Source organism: Oncorhynchus clarkii, unplaced genomic scaffold, assembly GCF_045791955.1.
Source record: "Oncorhynchus clarkii lewisi isolate Uvic-CL-2024 unplaced genomic scaffold, UVic_Ocla_1.0 unplaced_contig_7974_pilon_pilon, whole genome shotgun sequence".
Classification (NCBI taxonomy): domain Eukaryota; kingdom Metazoa; phylum Chordata; class Actinopteri; order Salmoniformes; family Salmonidae; genus Oncorhynchus; species Oncorhynchus clarkii.
The window spans coordinates 13,761-35,090 of NW_027258462.1; the positions used below are offsets into that span (position 1 = coordinate 13,761).

The window sequence follows — 21,330 nt, forward strand, 5'->3', positions numbered from 1 at the left end:
AAGACAAGGTTATTCAAGAAAATAGTACATAGTGCTGCCTGAAACATACTGCAACCTTGTACTAAATGTTTTTGAGTAATTTATGCATTTATGTGAATTTAGTAAATCTACTATAGGTTATGAGCACTGTAATTTAAAGTGTGCACTTTGTCTAATGTGAAATTAATAAATGGTTTGTTTTCAATGTTTAGCTACCTGATCTAATATCATTTTTAGAGAATAAAGAAAGTACCAGAACTCTCAGACAATAACTTTTGGGGGGGCCATTTTCTCTTCATTACTACAGGCCAACTCCGATTATGTCTGAGGCCAGTAACATCAAAAGTGAGGACAAACCCAATCTACAGTCACTGGGTCCTGATTGTGACAGTGGAGCCCAGTTTGCACTGCAGGATCCAGAGATGGCATCAGTGAAGCCGGAAGACTGCAGTCAAACACTGGAGCTGAATGTCAACATTAAAGATGAAGAAGAGGAGGAGAAGATTGGGAAATCTGTTTATGATGGTAAGAGCAGGTTCTGTCTATAAGTTATCTTCATAAGTTAGACCTCCATAAGTTATTAATAGGTTTAATTCTGTAAATCTGACATCAGACATCCTTGAACAAGTTCTATGAAATGAGCCTGTAGTTTCTAACCCTTGTGATAGTGAGTGGAGGATGATATGAAATGAGTCTGTAGTTACTAACCCTTGTGATAGTGAGTGGAGGATGATATGAAATGAGTCTGTGTAGTTACTAACCCTTGTGATAGTGAGTGGAGGATGATATGAAATGAGTCTGTGTAGTTACTAACCCTTGTGATAGTGAGTGGAGGATGATATGAAATGAGTCTGTAGTTACTAACCCTTGTGATAGTGAGTGGAGGATTATATGAAATGAGTCTGTAGTTACTAACCCTTGTGATAGTGATTGGAGGATGATATGAAATGAGTCTGTAGTTACTAACCCTTGTGATAGTGATTGGGGGATGATATGAAATGAGTCTGTGTAGTTACTAACCCTTGTGATAGTGAGTGGAGGATGATATGAAATGAGTCTGTGTAGTTACTAACCCTTGTGATAGTGAGTGGAGGATGATATGAAATGAGTCTGTGTAGTTACTAACCCTTGTGATAGTGAGTGGAGGATGATATGAAATGAGTCTGTGTAGTTTCTAACCCTTGTGATAGTGAGTGGAGGATGATATGAAATGAGTCTGTGTAGTTACTAACCCTTGTGATAGTGATTGGGGGATGATATGAAATGAGTCTGTGTAGTTACTAACCCTTGTGATAGTGAGTGGAGGATGATATGAAATGAGTCTGTAGTTACTAACCCTTGTGATAGTGATTGGAGGATGATATGAAATGAGTCTGTAGTTACTAACCCTTGTGATAGTGATTGGGGGATGATATGAAATGAGTCTGTGTAGTTACTAACCCTTGTGATAGTGAGTGGAGGATGATATGAAATGAGTCTGTGTAGTTGCTAACCCTTGTGATAGTGAGTGGAGGATGATATGAAATGAGTCTGTGTAGTTACTAACCCTTGTGATAGTGAGTGGAGGATGATATGAAATGAGTCTGTGTAGTTTCTAACCCTTGTGATAGTGAGTGGAGGATGATATGAAATGAGTCTGTGTAGTTACTAACCCCTGTGATAGTGATTGGGGGATGATATGAAATGAGTCTGTGTAGTTACTAACCCTTGTGATAGTGAGTGGAGGATGATATGAAATGAGTCTGTGTAGTTACTAACCCTTGTGATAGTGAGTGGAGGATGATATGAAATGAGTCTGTGTAGTTTCTAACCCTTGTGATAGTGAGTGGAGGATGATATGAAATGAGTCTGTGTAGTTACTAACCCTTGTGATAGTGATTGGGGGATGATATGAAATGAGTCTGTGTAGTTACTAACCCTTGTGATAGTGAGTGGAGGATGATATGAAATGAGTCTGTGTAGTTACTAACCCTTGTGATAGTGAGTGGAGGATGATATGAAATGAGTCTGTAGTTACTAACCCTTGTGATAGTGAGTGGAGGATGATATGAAATGAGTCTGTGTAGTTACTAACCCTTGTGATAGTGAGTGGAGGATGATATGAAATGAGTCTGTGTAGTTACTAACCCTTGTGATAGTGAGTGGAGGATGATATGAAATGAGTCTGTAGTTACTAACCCTTGTGATAGTGAGTGGAGGATTATATGAAATGAGTCTGTAGTTACTAACCCTTGTGATAGTGATTGGAGGATGATATGAAATGAGTCTGTAGTTACTAACCCTTGTGATAGTGATTGGGGGATGATATGAAATGAGTCTGTGTAGTTACTAACCCTTGTGATAGTGAGTGGAGGATGATATGAAATGAGTCTGTGTAGTTGCTAACCCTTGTGATAGTGAGTGGAGGATGATATGAAATGAGTCTGTGTAGTTACTAACCCTTGTGATAGTGAGTGGAGGATGATATGAAATGAGTCTGTGTAGTTTCTAACCCTTGTGATAGTGAGTGGAGGATGATATGAAATGAGTCTGTGTAGTTACTAACCCCTGTGATAGTGATTGGGGGATGATATGAAATGAGTCTGTGTAGTTACTAACCCTTGTGATAGTGAGTGGAGGATGATATGAAATGAGTCTGTGTAGTTACTAACCCTTGTGATAGTGAGTGGGGGATGATATGAAATTAGTCTGTGTAGTTACTAACCCTTGTGATAGTGAGTGGAGGATGATATGAAATGAGTCTGTAGTTACTAACCCTTGTGATAGTGATTTGGTGATGATATGAAATGAGTCTGTGTAGTTACTAACCCTTGTGATAGTGAGTGGAGGATGATATGAAATGAGTCTGTGTAGTTACTAACCCTTGTGATAGTGAGTGGAGGATTATATGACTCATAATATTCACCCCTTTTGCCCTCAACTGCTGAACAGCTTTTAGGACTGAGACCCCATTTAGTCAACTGGTCGATTGTTTGGTCGATAGATAGATAGATAGAGAGATAGATAGATAGAGAGATAGATAGATAGATAGATAGATAGGCAGGCTGGCTGTTGGTCTACTAAGCTTTTTTAAATCGAGCAGCGGCAAATATATCAATTGTTTATATACAGTACCAGTCAAAAATTTGGGCACACAAATCAAAATATATTTGAGATTCTTCAAAGTAGCCACCCTTTGCCTTGATGAAAGCTTTGCACACTCTTGGCATTCTCTCTACCAGCTTCACCTGGAATGTGTTTCCAACAGTTTTGAAGGAGTTCCCACAAATGCTGAGCACTTCTTGGATGCTTTTCCTTCACTCTGCGCTCCAACTCATCCCAGACCATTGGGTTGGGTAGAAGTCGGGTGATTGTGGAGGCCAGGTCATCTGATATGCAGCACTCCATCACTCCTGGAGGTGTATTTTCGATCATTTGCGCCGTTTGAAAAATAAATGATAATCCCATTTAGCGCAATCCAGATTGGATTGGTTTATCGCTGCAGAGTGCTGTGGTAGCCATGCGGGTTAAGTGTGACTTGAATTCAAAATAATTCAATGACAGTGTCACCAGCAAAGCACCATCACAGCCTTTCCTCCATGCTTCTTGGTGGGAACTACACATGCGGAGATCATCTGTTCATCTAGTCTGCGTCTCACAAAGACAGTGGTTAGAACCAAAAATCTCACATTTGTACTCATCAGACCAAAGGACAGATTTTCACCAGTCTAATTTCCATTGCTTGAGTTTTTTGTCCCAAGCAAGTCCCTTTTTCTTATTGGTGTCCTTTAGTAGTGGTTTCTTTGCAGCAATTCAACCATGAAGGCCTGATTCATGCAGTCTCCTCAGAAATGTTGATGTTGAGGTGTGTCTGTTGAACTCTGTGATGCATTTATTTGGTCTGCCATCTGAGGTGAAGCTGGAAGACAGGTACACCTGTTAATTGAAATGCATTCCAGGTGACTACCTCATGAAGCTGGTTGAGAGTATGCCAAGACTGTGTAAAGCTGTCATCAGGGCAAAGGGTGGCTACTTTGAAGAATCTCAAATATAAAATGTATTATGACTTCACTTTTTTTGGTTACTACATGATTCCATATTTGTTATTTCATAGTTTTGATGTTTTATTATACAATGTAGAAAATAGTAAAAATAAAGAAAAACCCTTGAATAAGTAGGTGTGTCCAAACATTTGACTGGTACTGTGTATATAAAACTTGTATGACACACGAGACATTTGTCTGAGTGAATCTGATAATATTTCTGTTTGTCTTAACTCACCGTCACTGTGGAGTTTCTCGTATAAAAAATGTTAATCTCAAACAGCAAGTAAACAAAGTATGTTTCTACAAAAAATCCAGTTCTCTCCCTTTTGATAACAACTCAACATGAAAGGGGAAAAAATGTCATGCTTTGATTCGGTGGAAACATCTTACTTCTTATCCCTTGTGCAAATAGCCTACAGCTGTGTCTGTCTGTCTGGAGCTTGCTGGCAACTCTAAGGGCCCAAAATATTTTATACAATGTTGCAAGTTTTCTAGCACAGGCCAGACCAAATTAATAGTTGATCAAATGTTTAAAATGTCTTACAGACAGACCATGTGCAGCCAATTTGATTGATAGGATAACTATTTTCAGCAGGATATTTTCTACCTGCACGCTGCAATGTTTTTATTTGTTGGCTTTATGAAAGCTAGTTTTACATATTGACAATAGAAGTTACTTTTAGATTTGTATCATTTTGATAGAATTTTGATTAACCACATGACATTGATTTGAGATATGAAAACGTTATTATGAATGAAATGAAACCGTTCCATGAAAATGTACACATGAAAATCACAACTGGCACGCAAATCAGTAGAAATGGTACTATACCTTCGCACTCCAAATGGAAAAGGTTGCCGACCGGCAACGTCAGGAGCATAACAGAAGGCCAGCGGGAGAAGGAGAGTCGGGAACAGATTTTTTTTACTTCTGGTTAGGCAATATTGATTTCTAGCTCCCTCTTGAGTATTTTATGTGTCTTCATTTTTAAATCGGACAAGCTCAGTAGCCTCCATATAGTTGATTTTATTTCATCACATATATATGGAAAAATAAACGTTTTAAAAAATTGACTAGGGAACGATTGGTCGAAATAAAAAAAGACTCGGTCGACCAGGATTTTTTTTTTGTCGGGACAGCCTTAATAGCTTTATTCCCTGTATTGTACAGCCTACTGATATGAAGTCTCATGTATATCACCCCAACTGACTGGTTCTTCTGATGTTGTTCACACAGGAGACCATGTTGAGACATTCTCTACATCCAGAGAGCAACAGCAGGAAGATTACAGAGCTAAGAGGTCTCACCCCTGCCCGCATTGTGAGGAGATTTTCCCAATTCTATCAAAGCTAAAAATACACCTACAAATACACACAGGGGAGAATCTGTATTCCTGCACTGACTGTGAGAAGAGTTTCACAACATCACAGGCTCTGACAGTTCATCGACGAGTGCACACTGGAGAAAAACCTTACTCCTGCTCTGACTGTGGGGAGAGTTTCTCGCATCAGAGCAACTTAAAAACACACCAACGTATACATACAGGAGAGAAGCCTTACTCCTGCTCTGACTGTGGGGAGAGTTTCTCTCAACAGAGCAGCTTAAAAACACACCAACGTATGCACACAGGAGAGAAGCCTTACTCCTGCTCTGACTGTGGGAACAGTTTCACCTCATCAAGCAGCTTAAAAAAACACCAACGTGTACACACAGGAGAGAAGCCTTACTCCTGCTCTGACTGTGGGGCGATTTTCTCTCAGCAGAGCAGCTTAAAGTCACACCAACTTATACATACAGGAGAGAAGCATTACTTCTGCTCTGACTGTGGAAAATGTTTCACAAGATCAGTTGAGCTAAGAGTTCATCGGAGAACACACACAGGAGAGAAGCCTTACTGCTGCTCTGACTGTGGGAAGAGTTTCTCTCAACAGGGCCACTTAATATGTCACCAGCGAATACACACAGGAGAGAAGCCTTATTACTGCTCTGAATGTGGGATGAACTTTTTTCAACAGAGCGGCTTAAAGTCACACCAACGTATACACACAGGAGAGAAGCCTTACGCGTGCTCTGACTGTGGGAAGAGTTTTTCAAATCAGAGCAACTTAAAAACACACCAACGTATACATAAAGGAGAGAAGCCCTACTCCTGCTCTGACTGTGGGAAGTGCTTCACAACATCAACTGAGCTAAAAGTTCATCAAAGAAGACACACAGGAGAGAAGCCTTACTACTGCTCTGACTGTGGGAAGAGTTTCACCCGATTGGCTACCTTAAAAACACATCAATGTATACGTAAAGGAGAGAATTCACATCACTTCTCTCAGACCAGCTAAGATTAAAGTCACTCCATCAATTAATCCTCATCTCATAAAAGAAGTGGTAACAGTGAATTTGATAACATTAAGAAAGAGTAACACTACTGTAATCATATTGTTTCTCACTGCGAGGGAACTGTGAAGAGGAAAGAGTGCGTTATAGAATCATGTCATTGGAAAGTCCATCCTTTTTTTAATGAGCCATTTGCACATGTGTTGATGTTGTGGTGGTGCTGGAGATGATGAATATGAAGAAAAGTCCCTTTAAGACAAAACAAAAGGAGGGTGGTTGGTCGGGTGGATAGATGGGTCTGCATATAACATGAACGTCTTGCAACCCAAAGGCATATAACATGAACGTCTTGCAACCCAAAGGCATATAACATGAACGTATTGCAACCCAAAGGCATATAACATGAACGTATTGCAACCCAAAGGTTTCATGTTCGAATCTCATCATGGACAACTTTTGCATTTGAACTAATAAGCACCTTTTCCAACTACACTACATGGACAAAAGTATGTGGGCACCTGCTTGTGGAACATCTCATTCCAAAATCATGGCCCTTAATATGGACCTGGTCCCCCTTTTGCTGCTATAACAGCCCCCACTCTTCTGGGAAGGCTTTCCACTAGAAGTTGTAACATTGCTTCGGGAACGTGCTTCCATTCAGACACAAGAGCATTAGTGAGGTTGGGCACTGATGTTGGGCGATTAGGCCTGGCTCGCAGTCGATATTCCAATTCATCCCAAAGGTGTTCGATGGGGTTGAGATCAGGGCTCTGTGCAGGCCAGTCAAGTTCTTCCACACTGATCTCGACAAACCATTTGTGTATGGACGTCTATTTGTGCTCGGGGGCATTGTCACGCTGAAACAGGAAAGGGCCTTCCCCAAACTGGTGCCACAAAGTTGGCAGCACAGAATCATCTATAATGTCATGGCACGTTAAGATTTCCCTTCACTGGAACTATGGAGCCTAGCCCGAACCATGAAAAACAGCCCCACACCATTATTCCTCCACCAAACCTTACAGTTGGCACTATGCATTGGGGCAGGTAGCGTTTGCCTGGCATTCACCAAACACAGATTTTTCCGTGGGACTGCCAGATGAGGAAGAGTGATTCATCACTCCAGACAACACGTTTACACTGCTTCAGAGTCCAAAAGCGGCGAGCTTTACACCCCTCCAGCCAATGCTTGGCATTGCGCATGGTGATCTTAGTCTTGTGTGCGGCTACTCGGCCATGGAAACCCATTTCATGAAGCTCCCGATGAACAGTTCTTCTGCTGCTGTTGCTTCCAGAAGCAGTTTGGAACTCGATAGGACAGGCGATTTTTACGTGCTAAGCGCTTCAGCTCTCGGTGGTCCCGTTCTTTGAGCTTGTGTGGCTTACCACTTCGTGGTTGAGCCATTCTTGCTCCTAGATGTTTTCATAATAACAGCACTTACAGTTTAACAGGGCAGCTCTAGCAAGGAAGAAACATGACGAACTGACTTGTTGGAAAAGTGGCATCCTATGACGGTGCCACATTGAAAGTCACTGAGCTCTTCAGTATCAGTAAGGCCATTCTACTTCCAATGTTTGTCTATGGAGATTGCATGGCCGTGTGCTCGATTTTATACTCCTGTCAGCAACGGGTGTGGCTGAAGTAGCCAAATCCACTATTTTGTGTGTATATATAGTGTACTTAGCATGTTAATTAATGTTTGCAACAACAAAATGGAATTTGTAAAATATCATACGTATCGCAAATTCGTAACATATTGTACGAATTGTAATTCATACATCTTAGAAATCGTATTACATTCATAGGCCAATGTAACATAACATACTGTATCATACTAAATTGAGTGGTATGGTTTTGCTCTGACACCAAGTTGTCCCTCTGGAGTTCTCTTTTGGGAATGAGCTAGTAGACACATGTATCAGATAGAGATGGTGTGATGATCAGTTCTCTGTTGGGAATGAGCTGGTAGACAACATGTATCAGATAGAGATGGTGTGATGATCAGTTCTCTGTTGGGAATGAGCTAGTAGACAACATGTATCAGATAGAGATGGTGTGATGATCAGTTCTCTGTTGGGAATGAGCTGGTAGACAACATGTATCAGATAGAGATGGTGTGATGATCAGTTCTCTGTTGGGAATGAGCTAGTAGACACATGTATCAGATAGAGATGGTGTGATGATCAGTTCTCTGTTGGGAATGAGCTAGTAGACACATGTATCAGATAGAGATGGTGTGATGATCAGTTCTCTGTTGGGAATGAGCTAGTAGACACATGTATCAGATAGAGATGGTGTGATGATCCGTTTTCTGTGGGAATGAGCTGGTAGACACATGTATCAGATAGAGATGGTGTGATGATCAGTTTTCACCATTACTTTGGGTGGATTATTTTTAACTACATAATGACTTTTGTTTAATGATACACAGGCTATGAAATGACTTCCCTGTTTATTAAATTGTCTTTTAAAACTAGATTCATTATTATAGTAATTGATAATTAATACATTTGGATAACTGTAATGAACTTAATTTATCTGCTAATGAAAAATAAACATTCTACATGATTTTGTGCTGGTCAACCTTTGTTTTTTGGGTTATCTATACAGAAAATACAATGTTAATTTCTAATTGACATGTTTATCTACTCAAAACATGTCACTACACCTTTACACATCACCATGGGGACAAGCCAAATGGCTAGCCACCAGTAATTGCTACAATGCATACAAATAGATGTTTTGCAGTAGAAAAGACATATGTTTCTTATTAAATAACAGTTCAATAAAAATGATATTGTGCAATGAAACCAAGTGTATTCATCATTTTGTTGGATTAAAAGTACTTACAAATGTTTGATTGTGTGCACTCGCTGTGTGATCTTTTATAGAACTCACCAGCATATGTGGTCCTAAAGACTGGAAAGGAGTTGAGCCATCCCTATGGGGAAAGAATATGGTTTGGGATGAATCCAGGAAATAAAGTCTGAGGTTAAAACCTGTTATGGATGATGCGAATTTTCGCAGCTTTTTGTTAAAAATCGCGCAACATTTCAAAGTCCTGCTACTCATGCCAAGAATATAGTTTATGCATATGATAAGTATGTGTGGATAGAAAACACTCTGAAGTTTCTAAAACTGGTTAAATCGGGTCTGTGGCTATAACAGAACGTGTTTAGGAGTAAAAATCCCTGGTAAAACTGTTTACCAAAAACAAAATATTAGTCCGCCATTCAATGTATTGTTAAAGGCGACCTAAAATAAATGAGGACCCCCTGTAAACGCCTACAGCTTCCACACATGTATCCTTGGTTACAACACGAATAAGCCCCTCCTTTCTTGAGGCGCACCACAGTATGTTGTGAAACTGAAAAAATGGACGATGATTTCCAGACTTGCTGCTATCGAATACAGATCGCCCCGTGATCAATTTGATACATCATTAACGTTTATTAATACCTAAAGTTGGTTTAGAAAAGTCGTTTGAAGTGATTTGTAAAAGTTTATAGGCGACTTTTGTAATTTTAAAAAGTGACGTTGCGTCTTGTAAATGGGCTTTTTGCAGCATCAGACAGGCCTTCAGCAAATGACATTTTGGGTATACAATGACGGATTTAATCGGGAAAAAGACCCAATTGTGATGTTTATGGGACATATAGGAGTGCCAACAAAGAAGCTCGTCCAAGGTAATGAATGTTTTATATTTTATTTCTGCGTTTTGGGTAGCGCCGGCTACCGCAAAATCTGTTGTTTACGTGTCGTGCTGGTATTTTGGGGGGGGTGCATGCTATCAGATAATAGCTTCTCATGCTTTCGCCGAAAAGCATTTTACAAATCTGACTTGGTGGCTAGATTCACAACGAGTGTAGCTTTAATTCAGTACCTTGCATGTGTATTTTTATGAAAGTTTGAGATTTATCGAGTACTATACTCGAGTACTATAGGTGGCGCTCTGAAATTTCCGCTGAGCTGTCCCTGTGCAGGGACCACCTCCGTAACAAGTTTTAACACAGGCTTAGGAGATCTTATACGTTTTGTTCTACGAGATCATATCAGTCATTTAACAGGACCTGTATGAACTATGAAGCATTTTATGTGCTTTATATGATACATAACTGCAGCAAAATGCAAAAAAAGTGATGTTAGCTGATGAAGATTAACTCATAGAAAACGTATGAGATCTAAGCCTGTGTTTACCACAGACCTTTTAGTGCCTACAAAAAGACCATTACTATTGCTCTCGATTGCTTTGCAGCATGGGGAGGGGGCATGATCACTGAGAGTGCGTTCTTCTTGTTTGATGTTTATTGGTGTTGTTCAGACCAACGTTAAAGGCGCATCACTGCCACCTGGCCTGGAGTGTTATAGAGACATGTGGTTCTGTCCTGGTGACATCACAGCGTCAGAGAGAACTCCTGACTGTAGTCATACCAAAACACTCCAGGCACTCAGCCCATAAGAACCATTCATACTGTCAGATCTAATATGGAAGAACTGAATACAACCATAAGAACCATTCATAGTCAGATCTAATATGAAGAACTGAATACAACCATAAGAACCATTCATACCGTCAGATCTAATATGAAGAACTGAATACAACCATAAGAACCATTCATAGTCAGATCTGTCAGATCTAATATGGAAGAACTGAACACAACCATAAGAACCATTCATACTGTCAGATCTAATATGAAGAACTGAATACAACCATAAGAACCATTCATACTGTCAGATCTAATATGAAGAACTGAATACTAAAGAGAAGAAGAGTTTGACCAGTACAAATTCATGTAACTTTATTTTTAATTAGCAGATCAATTAACTTAACTTATGCAGTTATCCAAACACATTCATTATCAATGACTAAAACAAATGTTTTTAAAAGATAACTTAATAAACACGTAGTAGTTTCATAACCTGTGTATCATTAAACAGTTGTTTAATAGCAAAAATAATCCCCACAAACTAATGCTGAAAACTGATCATCTCTATCTGATACATGTTGTGTCTACTAGTTCATTCTCACAGAGAACTGTAAAGGGACAACCCGAATGAAAGCAAGTGCCCACAGCAATGTTCCAACATCTGGTGGAAAGCCTTCCCGGAAGAGCCTGTTATAGCGGCAAAAGGGGGACCAACTCCATATTAATACCCATGTTTTTGGAATGAGATGTTCGATGCGCAGGTGTCCACATACTTTTGGTCATGTATTGTAGAATAGAAATTGTAGGACGTATAAATTACAATTTATATGATATGTTATGAATTGGAATTTGTAAAATATGTTACAAATGTTCAATATGTTACGAATTACAATTTATTGTTGCTAATGCTAGCTAGGTGGCTATGCTTTGGGTTAAGTTTAGGGTTAGGGGAAAAACTTTTAGCTAACATGCTAAGGAGCGGCATGCTAAGCTAACATGCTAAGGAGCGGCTTGCTAAGCTAACATGCTAAGGAGCGGCTTGCTAAGCTAACATGCTAAGGAGCGGCTTGCTAAGCTAACATGCTAAGTAGTATCTAAAAAGGAGTAAGACGTTGCAAAGTTGCTTATTAGCTAAAATAAGCTGAAGTCATCTGTGATGAGATTCAAACATGCAACCTTTGGGTTGCTAGATGTTCGTGTTATACGCCCACCCATCCAAAGCGCAGGAGTAAGGCTTCTCTCCTGTGTGTATACAGTTGGTGTGTTTTTAAGCTGACCAGTTGAAACTCTCCCCACAGAAAGAGTTAGACCAGGCTGAGAGGGAAGCAGTAACACCACGTCAACTGTTAAACTATAAAATGTTTGTTTTTAAAATGAGAAGCCTCACAGAAGATATTTAACACTAACTGAAAATCCAAGGTCATCTCAATATCTTTACATTAGAAGCTAACAAAACACACCAAAATAGACAAGGTGCACAGTGATATGTAAAGTAAAGAGAGGCTAACATTCTATAAACACTCCCTTTCCTCTGCACAGTTTTCTCACAGTGAGAAACAATAGGATTACAATAGTGTTCTACACTTTCTTCATTTGATCCAATTTACTGTTACAACTTATTTTAAGACTCTAATCTTAACTGTTCTGAGAGAACTGGCGGTGGTGAGACCTCTTTGCTCTACTCATGCTGTTGCTCTCAACACTGTCTCCTGTATGGGCATAGACAGACTTTACAATTGGAGGATGCATTTAATGCATATTTTATAATATTCAATAGGCTACATCTGTCGGTACATATATGTGACAAATATATAATATCTTATAACTAACTCTATTAAAGGGAAATGAAGCACCAACCAAACATCAACATGTGAAAATGACATCATCAACCAATTAGTAGGCAATGCCTCCTCATAAATTGGTCCAAAAAAAAATCACACGATGCACACCGATGATGTCATTAGAAACACTTATCTTCCTCAATCTTTTTTTACTACAGAAACACGCAATATTCACATGTTGATGTTGGGGTGGTGCTGGAGATGAGGAATATCCCTTTAAGTTAACAGTCTAAAATGTGCTAAATGCTCTGCAGTTGTGCATTTGGTTTACTAATTTAGTAGTTAGTTAGCTAACTTCTCCTGGATGCTGTCTATTATATGCTGTCTAAAATATATATATATATATTTTTTTGCGTGCAGTTACCTAATATTCTGGTATGGCACAAGGTCAGTATGAAGGTATGACAATCTGGATAACACCCAAGCTTAGCTAAGGTGTCCAATAGAGATAAAATATTCCCACAGGCAGTGCAGTACACACAAGCTTTTCCCCAGTGTGTGTTCGCTGATTAACTTTTAGATCACCCAGTGCTGTGAAGCCTTTTCCACAGTCAGACAAGGAGTAAGGCTTCTCTCGGTCTAAGAAGCAGTAGATCTGTTCTATGTGCACTATTTCTATGCTTCCCGTTCTGAAGTTTAGTTTTTTTACTTCCATTTTTGTACAACAGCTGAAAATACAATATTTTGATCATGGAAAATATATTTCACAGCGGTTTAGATGGCTGTGACACAATGACTGCTTATTTTAGAACTATTGCAATTTTAACATGCAGGAAATGGTGGAGTGATTTCTACATAGTGCATCTTTAAGTGATGGAGTGACTTTAATTCTTAGCTGGTCTGAGAGAACTGATGAGGCTTCTGCCCTTTATGTATACATTTGTGGCGTTTTAAGGTATCCAATCGGGAGAAACTCTTCCCGCAGTCAGAGCAGGAGTAAGGCTTCTCTCCTGTGTGTATACGTTGGTGCGCTTCTAAGTTGCCCAGTTGGGAGAACCTTTTTCCACAGTCAGAGCAGGAATAAGGCTTCTCTCCTGTATGTATTCGCTGATGACATTTTAACATATCCAATCGGGAGAAACTCTTTCTACAGTCAGAACAGGTGTAAGGCTTCTCTCCTGTGTGTGATCTTTTATGAACTTTTAGCTCAGCTGATGTTGTGAAGCACTTCCCACACTCAGAGCAGGAGTAAGGCTTCTCTCCTGTGTGTATACGTTGGTGTGCTTCTAAGTTGCCCAGTTGAGAGAAACTCTTACCACAGTCAGAGCAGGAGTAAGGCTTCTCTCCTGTATGTATTCGTTGGTGACATTTTAACATATCCAATTGGGAGAAACTCTTTCCACATTCAGAGCAGTAGTAAGGCTTCTCTCCAGTGTGCACTCGCTGATGAACTGTCAGAGCTTGTGATGTTGTGAAGCTCTTCCCACAGTCAGTGCAGGAGAAAGGCTTCTCTCCTGTGTGTATACGTTCGTGTGTTTTTAAGTTGCCCAGTTGAGAGAAACACTCCCCACAGTAAGAGCAGGAGTAAGGCTTCTCTCCTGTGTGTATACGTTTGTGTGTTTTTAAGCTGCCCAGTTGAGAGAAACTCTTTCCACAGTCAGAGCAGGAGTAAGGCTTCTCTCCTGTGTGTATTCGTTGGTGGGTTTTTAGGTGGCCCTGTTGAGAGAAACTCTCCCCACAGTCAAAGCAGGAGTATGGCTTCTCTCTTGTGTGTATTCGATGGTGGGTTTTTAGATGGCCCTGTTGAGAGAAACTCTCCCCACAGACAAAGCAGAAGTATGGCTTCTCTCCAGTGTGCACTTTCTGATGAGCTGTCAGAACATGTGATGTTGTGAATCTCTTCTCACAATCTGTGCAGGAATACAGATTCTGGTCTGTGTGTATTTTTAGGTGTATTTTTAGATTTGATAGAATTGGGAAAATCTCCTCACAATGTGGGCAGTGGTGAGACCTCTTAGCTCTGTGATCTTCCTGCTGTTGCTCTCTGGATGTAGAGAATGTCTCAACATGGTCTCCTGTGTGAACAACATCAGAAGAACCAGTCAGTTGGTGTGATATACATGTCAATCAAATGCATTTTATGAAGCCCTTAAAGAGCAAGCAATGCATATGTAGAAGCACATTGGCTAGGAAAAACTCCCTAGAAAGGAGGAACCAGGCTCTGAGGGGTGGCCAGTCCTCTTCTGGCTGTAGCAGTAACATATGAACTCATCAGTAGGCTGTACAATCCAAACGGGGAATACATCTATTCTAAAAGTGGGTAACAGTCAGGCTTGTGGTCTATATAAATGCAACATGTAAAGTGTTGGTCGAAAGGTTTCATGAGCTGAAATAAAATATCCCAGAAATGTTTCATATTCACAAAAAGATTATTTCTCAAAAATGTTTACATCTCTGTTAGTGAGCATTTCTCCATTGCCAAAATAATCCGTCCACCTGACAGGTGTGACATAAAGAAGCTGATTAAACAACATGAAAATTTATACGGAGACTTGATTACACACAGGTGGATTGTATTTATCATCATTAGTCATTTAGGTCAACATTGGATCATTCAGAGATCCTCACTGAACTTCTGGAGAGAGTTTGCTGCACTGAAAGTAAAGGGGCTGAATCATTTTGCACGCCCAATTTTTCAGTTTTTGATTTGTTAAAAAAGTTTGAAATATCCAATAAATGTCGTTCCACTTCATGATTGTGTCCCACTTGTTGTTGATTCTTCACAAAAAAAATACAGTTTTATATCTTTATGTTTGAAGCCTGAAAGTGGCAAAAGGTCGCAAAGTTCAAGGGGGCCGAATACTTTCGCAATGCACTGTATATTGTGAATAATGATGAGTGAGAAAGTTACAGACACACAAATATAATACCCCCAATACATGCTAACCTCTCACCATTAAACGAAGAGGGGAGGTTAGCATTTGTTTTGGCGGAAGGCTATGATGTGTTTTGCATCTGTTACTTTCTCACTCATAATTATTAACGTAGAAGTGTTTAGAAACATATTCTATTCTTATTTAATAACTGGATAGGAGTGGACTCGAACTAAGGTGTACCCAAGAGCCATCGTCAGCAATCATGGATATTTATTTCATCTTCTCACCAACAGTCATATGTGACATTAAGTTGGCTTACATGCATAATCGTAGCCTATTTTACAAGGGGTGATTTGCAATATCAGCCATTTTATCATTCTGATTCTTCAGCGATAAAAGTAATATTTCATCCATGCTTTATGAGTTTAGTTGCCTTTTACTCATTTTTAGGTATTTACATTTTTACTTGCATTTTCATCTCGTTATAAACAAAATGTCTTCTGCAATATCTTGTTGCATCAGTCTTGGCCATTAGTCCCCATCTCATAATGATACATTCTCCTCCCAGCTGCAAACCAAGTGTCAAGGTGGCTATCGTCAATAATGTATCGAATAAGAACTGTGGCTTTAAGCTTCAGTCATTTTGCCTGTAGCCTATTAATGTTAAATACATGGGGGTTTTCTTCTCCATAATTCTAACAATTTGTTAATTTGCTTCAGTTTCTATGTACCGGGATTCACCTTGCCTGAATTTATTCGGGGAAATGCTTCTCTATGCAAGTTTCAACATCCTAACCTACTAACAACGATTTGGTCCCAGTCACCATTTTCTAGTTGCAAATGAAGGCTACCCAGCAACGAGTTTTTACCACATTGGTTCCCTTACTGGTTCATCGGTCCTTGGTTAGCGCTCAGTTTTTCATAATACTTTTACTCAAGTGCCTTTTCACGGGTGGTCCTACAGTTTCTATGGTCTCAAAGTTTCACGAGTTAGACAGTCGGCTTCTGAGTACAGGTCTTATCACACATGCTTCCCATCCATGTAGGTTTGGGGGATGTTTAGGGTAAGTAGTTTGCAGTTCCCACGAATAATTGTTAACTCTAGTGGACCTCAGCTCATATTTTTTTATACCTTTATTTAACTAGGCAAGTCAGTGAAGAACAAATTCTTATTTTCAATGACGGCCTACTGGGGAACACTGGGTTAACTGCCTTGTTCAGGGGCAGAACAACAGATGTTTACCTTGGCAGCTCGGGGATTCGACGCTCTAATTACTAGGCTACCTGCCGCCCCATAGGCCTAGCAACATGTCTCATACAAGACAAATCACATTATTTCAGGCACTATTACGTCTAGTCGCTTTGTCTAGCAACTTATCCAGAACACTGCAGTCTGTCTGGTGTTCAACATTCCCAAGTTCCCCCATGTCACCCTGCTCTTCCGTACATTGCACAGGCTTCCAGTCGAAGCTCGCATCCACTACAAGATCATGGTGCTTGCCTACAGAGAAACAAAGGGAACTGCCCCTCCCTACCTTCAGGTTATGCTCAAATCCTACATCCCAAACCGAGCTAAATTACTCAAATGTAAGTGTAAAAATGTACAAAACAACCATTGCTGTGCAGTCTGGAGTTTGGCAGGGATGTGTGATGTCAGAATTACAGAATAGATTGAACCTGCTCTTACCATGATTAACAGATTTACCAATCTTCTCCTCCTCTTCCTCCTCCTCCTCTTCTTCATCTTTAATGTTGACATTCAGCTCCAGTGTTTGACTGCAGTCTTCCAGCTTCACTGATGTCATCTCTGGATCCTGCAATGCAAACTGGGCTCCACTGTCACAATCAGGACCCAGTGACTGAAGATTTGGACTCAGTGTGGAAGGAGAGAGGCAGGCTGGGTTTGTCCTCACTGTTGATGTAGTAATAAAGAGAAACAGACATAAAAATTATCGTCTTGACAGTTCTGGAACTTTTTTATTCTGTAAAATATGTTTTTTCCTGTTCAATGATCTAATTTCAATAGATCAAGTAGCTAAGCATTGACAACAAAAATTCATTCCCATTTGACACAAAGTGCACACTTTAAATTACGCAAGTGTAATGGATGTGAAACGGCTAGCTTAGTTAGCGTGGGCGCTAAATAGCGTTTCAATCAGTGACGTCACTTGCTCTGAGACCTTGAAGTAGTAGTTCCCCTTGCTCTGCAAGGGCCGCGGCTTTTGTGGAGCGATGGGTAACGAAGCTTCGTAGGTGTCAGTTGTTGATGTGTGCAGAAGGTCCCTGGTTCGCGCCCGGGCGAGGACGGTTTAAAAAAAATTATGAACCTATGTAGTAGATTTCCTGAATTCACGTACAGTGCATTTCGAAAGTACTCAGACCCCTTGACTTTTTCCATATTTTGCAGCCTTACTCTAAAATGGATAAAATGTATTATTATCCTCAATCTACACACAATACCCCATGACATCAGAATTCCCCTTAATGACAAAGCGAAAACAGGTTTTTAGACATTCTTGCAAATGCATAAAAAATAAAAAAATAAAAAAACGTATTTATATAAGTATTCAGAGCGTGAAGGAATGTGAATGTATTTGTGTGTGCCGTCAATATGTGTGTGTGTTTTGTGTGTATTAGTGGTGTGTGTGTTTAGGGTCGAGTGAGTGTACTTCGAGCCTGAGTCCGTGCAAAACATAATAATAGATAAGAATAAAATAAAAAGGGGGTCAATGCAAATTGTCCAGGTCACCATTTGATTAACTGTTCAGTAGTCTTATGGCTTTGGGGGTAGAAGCTGTTAAGGAGCGTTTTGGTACCAGACTTGGTGCTCCGGTACCGCTTGCCGTGCGGTAGCAGCGAGAACAGTCTGTGACTCTGGTGGCTGGAGTCTTTTACAATGTTTAGGGCCTTTCTCTGACACCGCCTGGTATAGAGGTCCTGGATGGCAGGGTGCTCGGCCCCAGTGTGGTGCTGTGCCGTACGCACTACCCTCTGTAGCGCCTTGAAGTCGGATGCCGAGCAGTTGCCATACCAAGCAGTGATGCAATCAGTCAGGATGCCCTCGATGGTGCAGCTGTAGAACGTTTTGAGGATCTGAGGACTCATGCCAAATCTTTTAACCCTCCTGAAGGGGAATAGGCATTGTTGTGCCCTCCTAACGACTGTATTGGTGTGCCTGGACCATGAAAGTTGATGTTGATACCGAGGAACTTGAAGCTCTCGACCTTCTCCATTACAGCCCCATCAATGTGAATGGAGGTGTGCTTGGCCCTCCTTTTCCTGTAGTCCATGATCAGCTCCTTTGTCTTGCAGCACACTGCCAGGTCTCTAACCTCTTCCCTATAGGCGGTCTTGTCATTGTCGGTGATCAGGCCTTCCACTGTCGTGTCGTCGGCAAACTTAATGCTCATGCAGTCTTGGGTGAACAGGGAGTACAGGAGGGGACTAAGCATGGATCGCAGAGGGGGCCCCGTGTTAAGGGTCAGCGTGGCGGATTTGTTATTGCCTACCCTCACCACCTGGGGGCGGGCCGTCAGGAAGTCCAGGATCCAATTGCAGAGGGAGGTGTTCAGTTCCAGGGTCCTTAGCTTAGTGATAAGCTTAGAGGCCACTATGGTGTTGAACGCTGAGCTGTAGTCAATGAGCAGAATTCTCACATATGTGTTCCTTTTGTCCAGGTGGGAAAGGGTAGTGTGGAGTGCAATACAGATTGTGTTGTCTGTGGATCTGTTGGGGCGGTATGCTATTTAGAGTGGGTCCTGGGATGATAGTGTTGATGTAAGCCATAACCAACCTTGCAAAGCATATCATGGCTACAGATGTGAGTGCTACAGGTCAGTAGTCAATTAGGCATGTTACCTTGGTGGTCTGCTTGAAACATGTAAGTATTACAGATTGGGTTAGGGAGAGGTTGAAAATGTCAGTGAAGACATTTTCCAGCTGGACAGCGCAAGCTCCGAGTACGCATCCTGGTAATCTGTCTGGCCCTGCAGCCTTGTGAATGTTAAGGTCTTACTCACATCGGCTGGAACAGCTGGTGCTCTCATGCATGATTCGGTGTTGCTTGCCTCGAAGCGAGCATAAAAGGCATTTAACTCAACTGGTAGGCTCGCGTCACTGGGCAGCTCGTGGCTAGGTTTCCCTTTGTAATCTGTGATAGTTTGTAAACCCTGCCACAACCTGACGACTGTCAGAGCTGGTGTAGTAGGATTTGATCTCGGTCCTGTATTGACGCTTTGCCTGTGTGATGGTTCATCATAGGGCGTAGCGGGATTTCTTATAAGCGTCCGGATTAGTGTCCTGCTCCTTGAAAGCAGCTGCTCCAGCCTTTAGCTCAGTGCAGATGTTGCCTGTAATCCACGGCTTCTGATTGGGATATGTACGTACGGTCACTGTGCTAGTAAAACAGTCCTGTAGCTTAGCATCCGCTACGTCGGACCTGTTCCGTATTGAGCGCGTCACTGGTACGTCCTGTTTGAGTTTTTGCTTTAAACTTCTTGACGCACCCATCCCGTTAGCGGGATCATTTTCATCAACATCCGTTGAATTGCAGAGAGCTAAATTCAAATTAAATGACTAAAAATATATCTTTTTCATGAAATCACAAGTGCAATATAGCAAAACACAGCTTAGCTTGTTAATCCACCTGGCGTGTCAGATTTCAATAAAGCTTTTCGGCGAAAGCATAACAAGCGTTTATGTGAGAACATCTCTCTCAGTAGACAAAATATTACAAACAGCAGGCAGCCAAGTAGATTGGTCACGAAAGTCAGAAAAGCAATAAATTAAATCGCTTACCTTTGATGATCTTCGGATGTTTGCACTCACGAGACTCCCAGTTACACAACAAATGTTCCTTTTGTTCCATAAAGATTATTTTTATATCCAAAATACCTCCATTTGTTTGGCGCGTTATGTTCAGAAATCCACAGGCTTGAGCGGTCACGACATCACAGATGAAAATTCCAAATAGTATCCGTAATGTGCGTAGAGAGATGTCAAATGTTTTTTATAATCAATCCTCAGGTTGTTTTTACAATATATAATCGATAATATGTCAACCGGAATGTAGCTTCTTCCATAGGCGAGAGAGAGAAAATGGCTGTAGCGCATGAAAAACTCTGCTGGCACCCGCCATCCACTGGCGCAATGGGTTCTTTCTCGCTCATTTTTCAAAATAAAAGCCTGAAACTATGTCTAAAGACTGTTCACAGCTTGAGGAAGCCATAGGAAAAGGAATCTGGTTGATATCTCTTTAAATGGAGGCAAGGCATCCAATGGAATAGAGAGCTTTCAGGAAAAACAGCACTTCCATATTGGATTTACCTCAGGTTTTCGCCTGCAATATCAGTTCTGTTATACTCACAGACAGTATTTTGACAGTTTTGGAAACTTTAGAGTGTTTTCTATCCTAATCTGACAATTGTATGCTTATTCTAGTTTCTGGGCCTGAGAAATAGGCAGTTTCAAATGGGTACGTAACTAAGTAAACTTATACTCTGTTTTATTATATCTGATGAACAATATGAGTTCATAAGAAGGGATTGTGTGACACGTACAAGGAGTAATAAAAGTTAATGAACACCATTCCAACTAGGAAGAAAGGAATGGTTTGTGGATTAAGTAAACATAAGGTAGTTAACCTATGGTTGAACCGACGAAACTGAGCTCTGGGGTGTTTTAGATAAGGCAGTGAGTGCATTCCTAGGTTTTCTGTTAATTAGAACTGTCAGCTAAGTGGTGATCGATAATGGTGAGGAGTCAAAAGTTAATTCAGTTGTGTTGTGTGTCTTGTGTATGTGCTAGGGGGGTCAGAATTAACTCAGAATGAACCTTTAACGTTCCCTTTGACCCGGTCTGGAGGAGGAGATTCATTTTAGGAGCAATGAAATGACGTCATGTTATTGTATATA

The 21,330-nt window shown here is 40.7% G+C and overlaps 2 protein-coding genes across 2 annotated transcripts in view; one reads left to right on the forward strand and one right to left on the reverse strand.

Moving 5' to 3' along the window:
* Positions 1–273: 273 nt before the first annotated feature.
* On the forward strand, positions 274–6,849 carry LOC139396980 (zinc finger protein 658B-like). The gene is made up of 3 exons (XM_071143925.1): positions 274–504; positions 5,242–6,667; positions 6,761–6,849. The coding sequence occupies exons 1-2, from the start codon at positions 300–302 to the stop codon at positions 6,339–6,341; spliced, it is 1,305 nt and encodes a 434-aa protein (XP_071000026.1). The 5' UTR covers positions 274–299; the 3' UTR covers positions 6,342–6,667; positions 6,761–6,849.
* Positions 6,850–13,210: 6,361 nt separating this feature from the next.
* Positions 13,211–21,330, reverse strand: part of LOC139396981 (zinc finger protein 135-like) — a 41,353-nt gene continuing 33,233 nt past the window's right edge. Inside the window, exons 8-9 of the mRNA XM_071143926.1 lie at positions 17,106–17,341; positions 13,211–14,617 (exon numbers count right to left, since the gene is read on the reverse strand). Coding sequence (XP_071000027.1) covers positions 13,434–14,617; positions 17,106–17,341 — 1,420 coding nt within the window. The 3' untranslated portion in view covers positions 13,211–13,433. The remainder of the gene's footprint in view (positions 14,618–17,105; positions 17,342–21,330) is intronic.

What these genes read in the sequence shown, in the direction of transcription:
- LOC139396980 (XM_071143925.1), top strand. Translation starts at nt 300, where the DNA reads ATGTCTGAGGCCAGTAACATCAAAAGTGAGGACAAACCCAATCTACAG. An exon ending in TGGGAAATCTGTTTATGATG is followed by an intron (nt 505 to 5,241) that starts GTAAGAGCAGGT and finishes TTGTTCACACAG; the next exon opens with GAGACCATGTTGAGACATTC.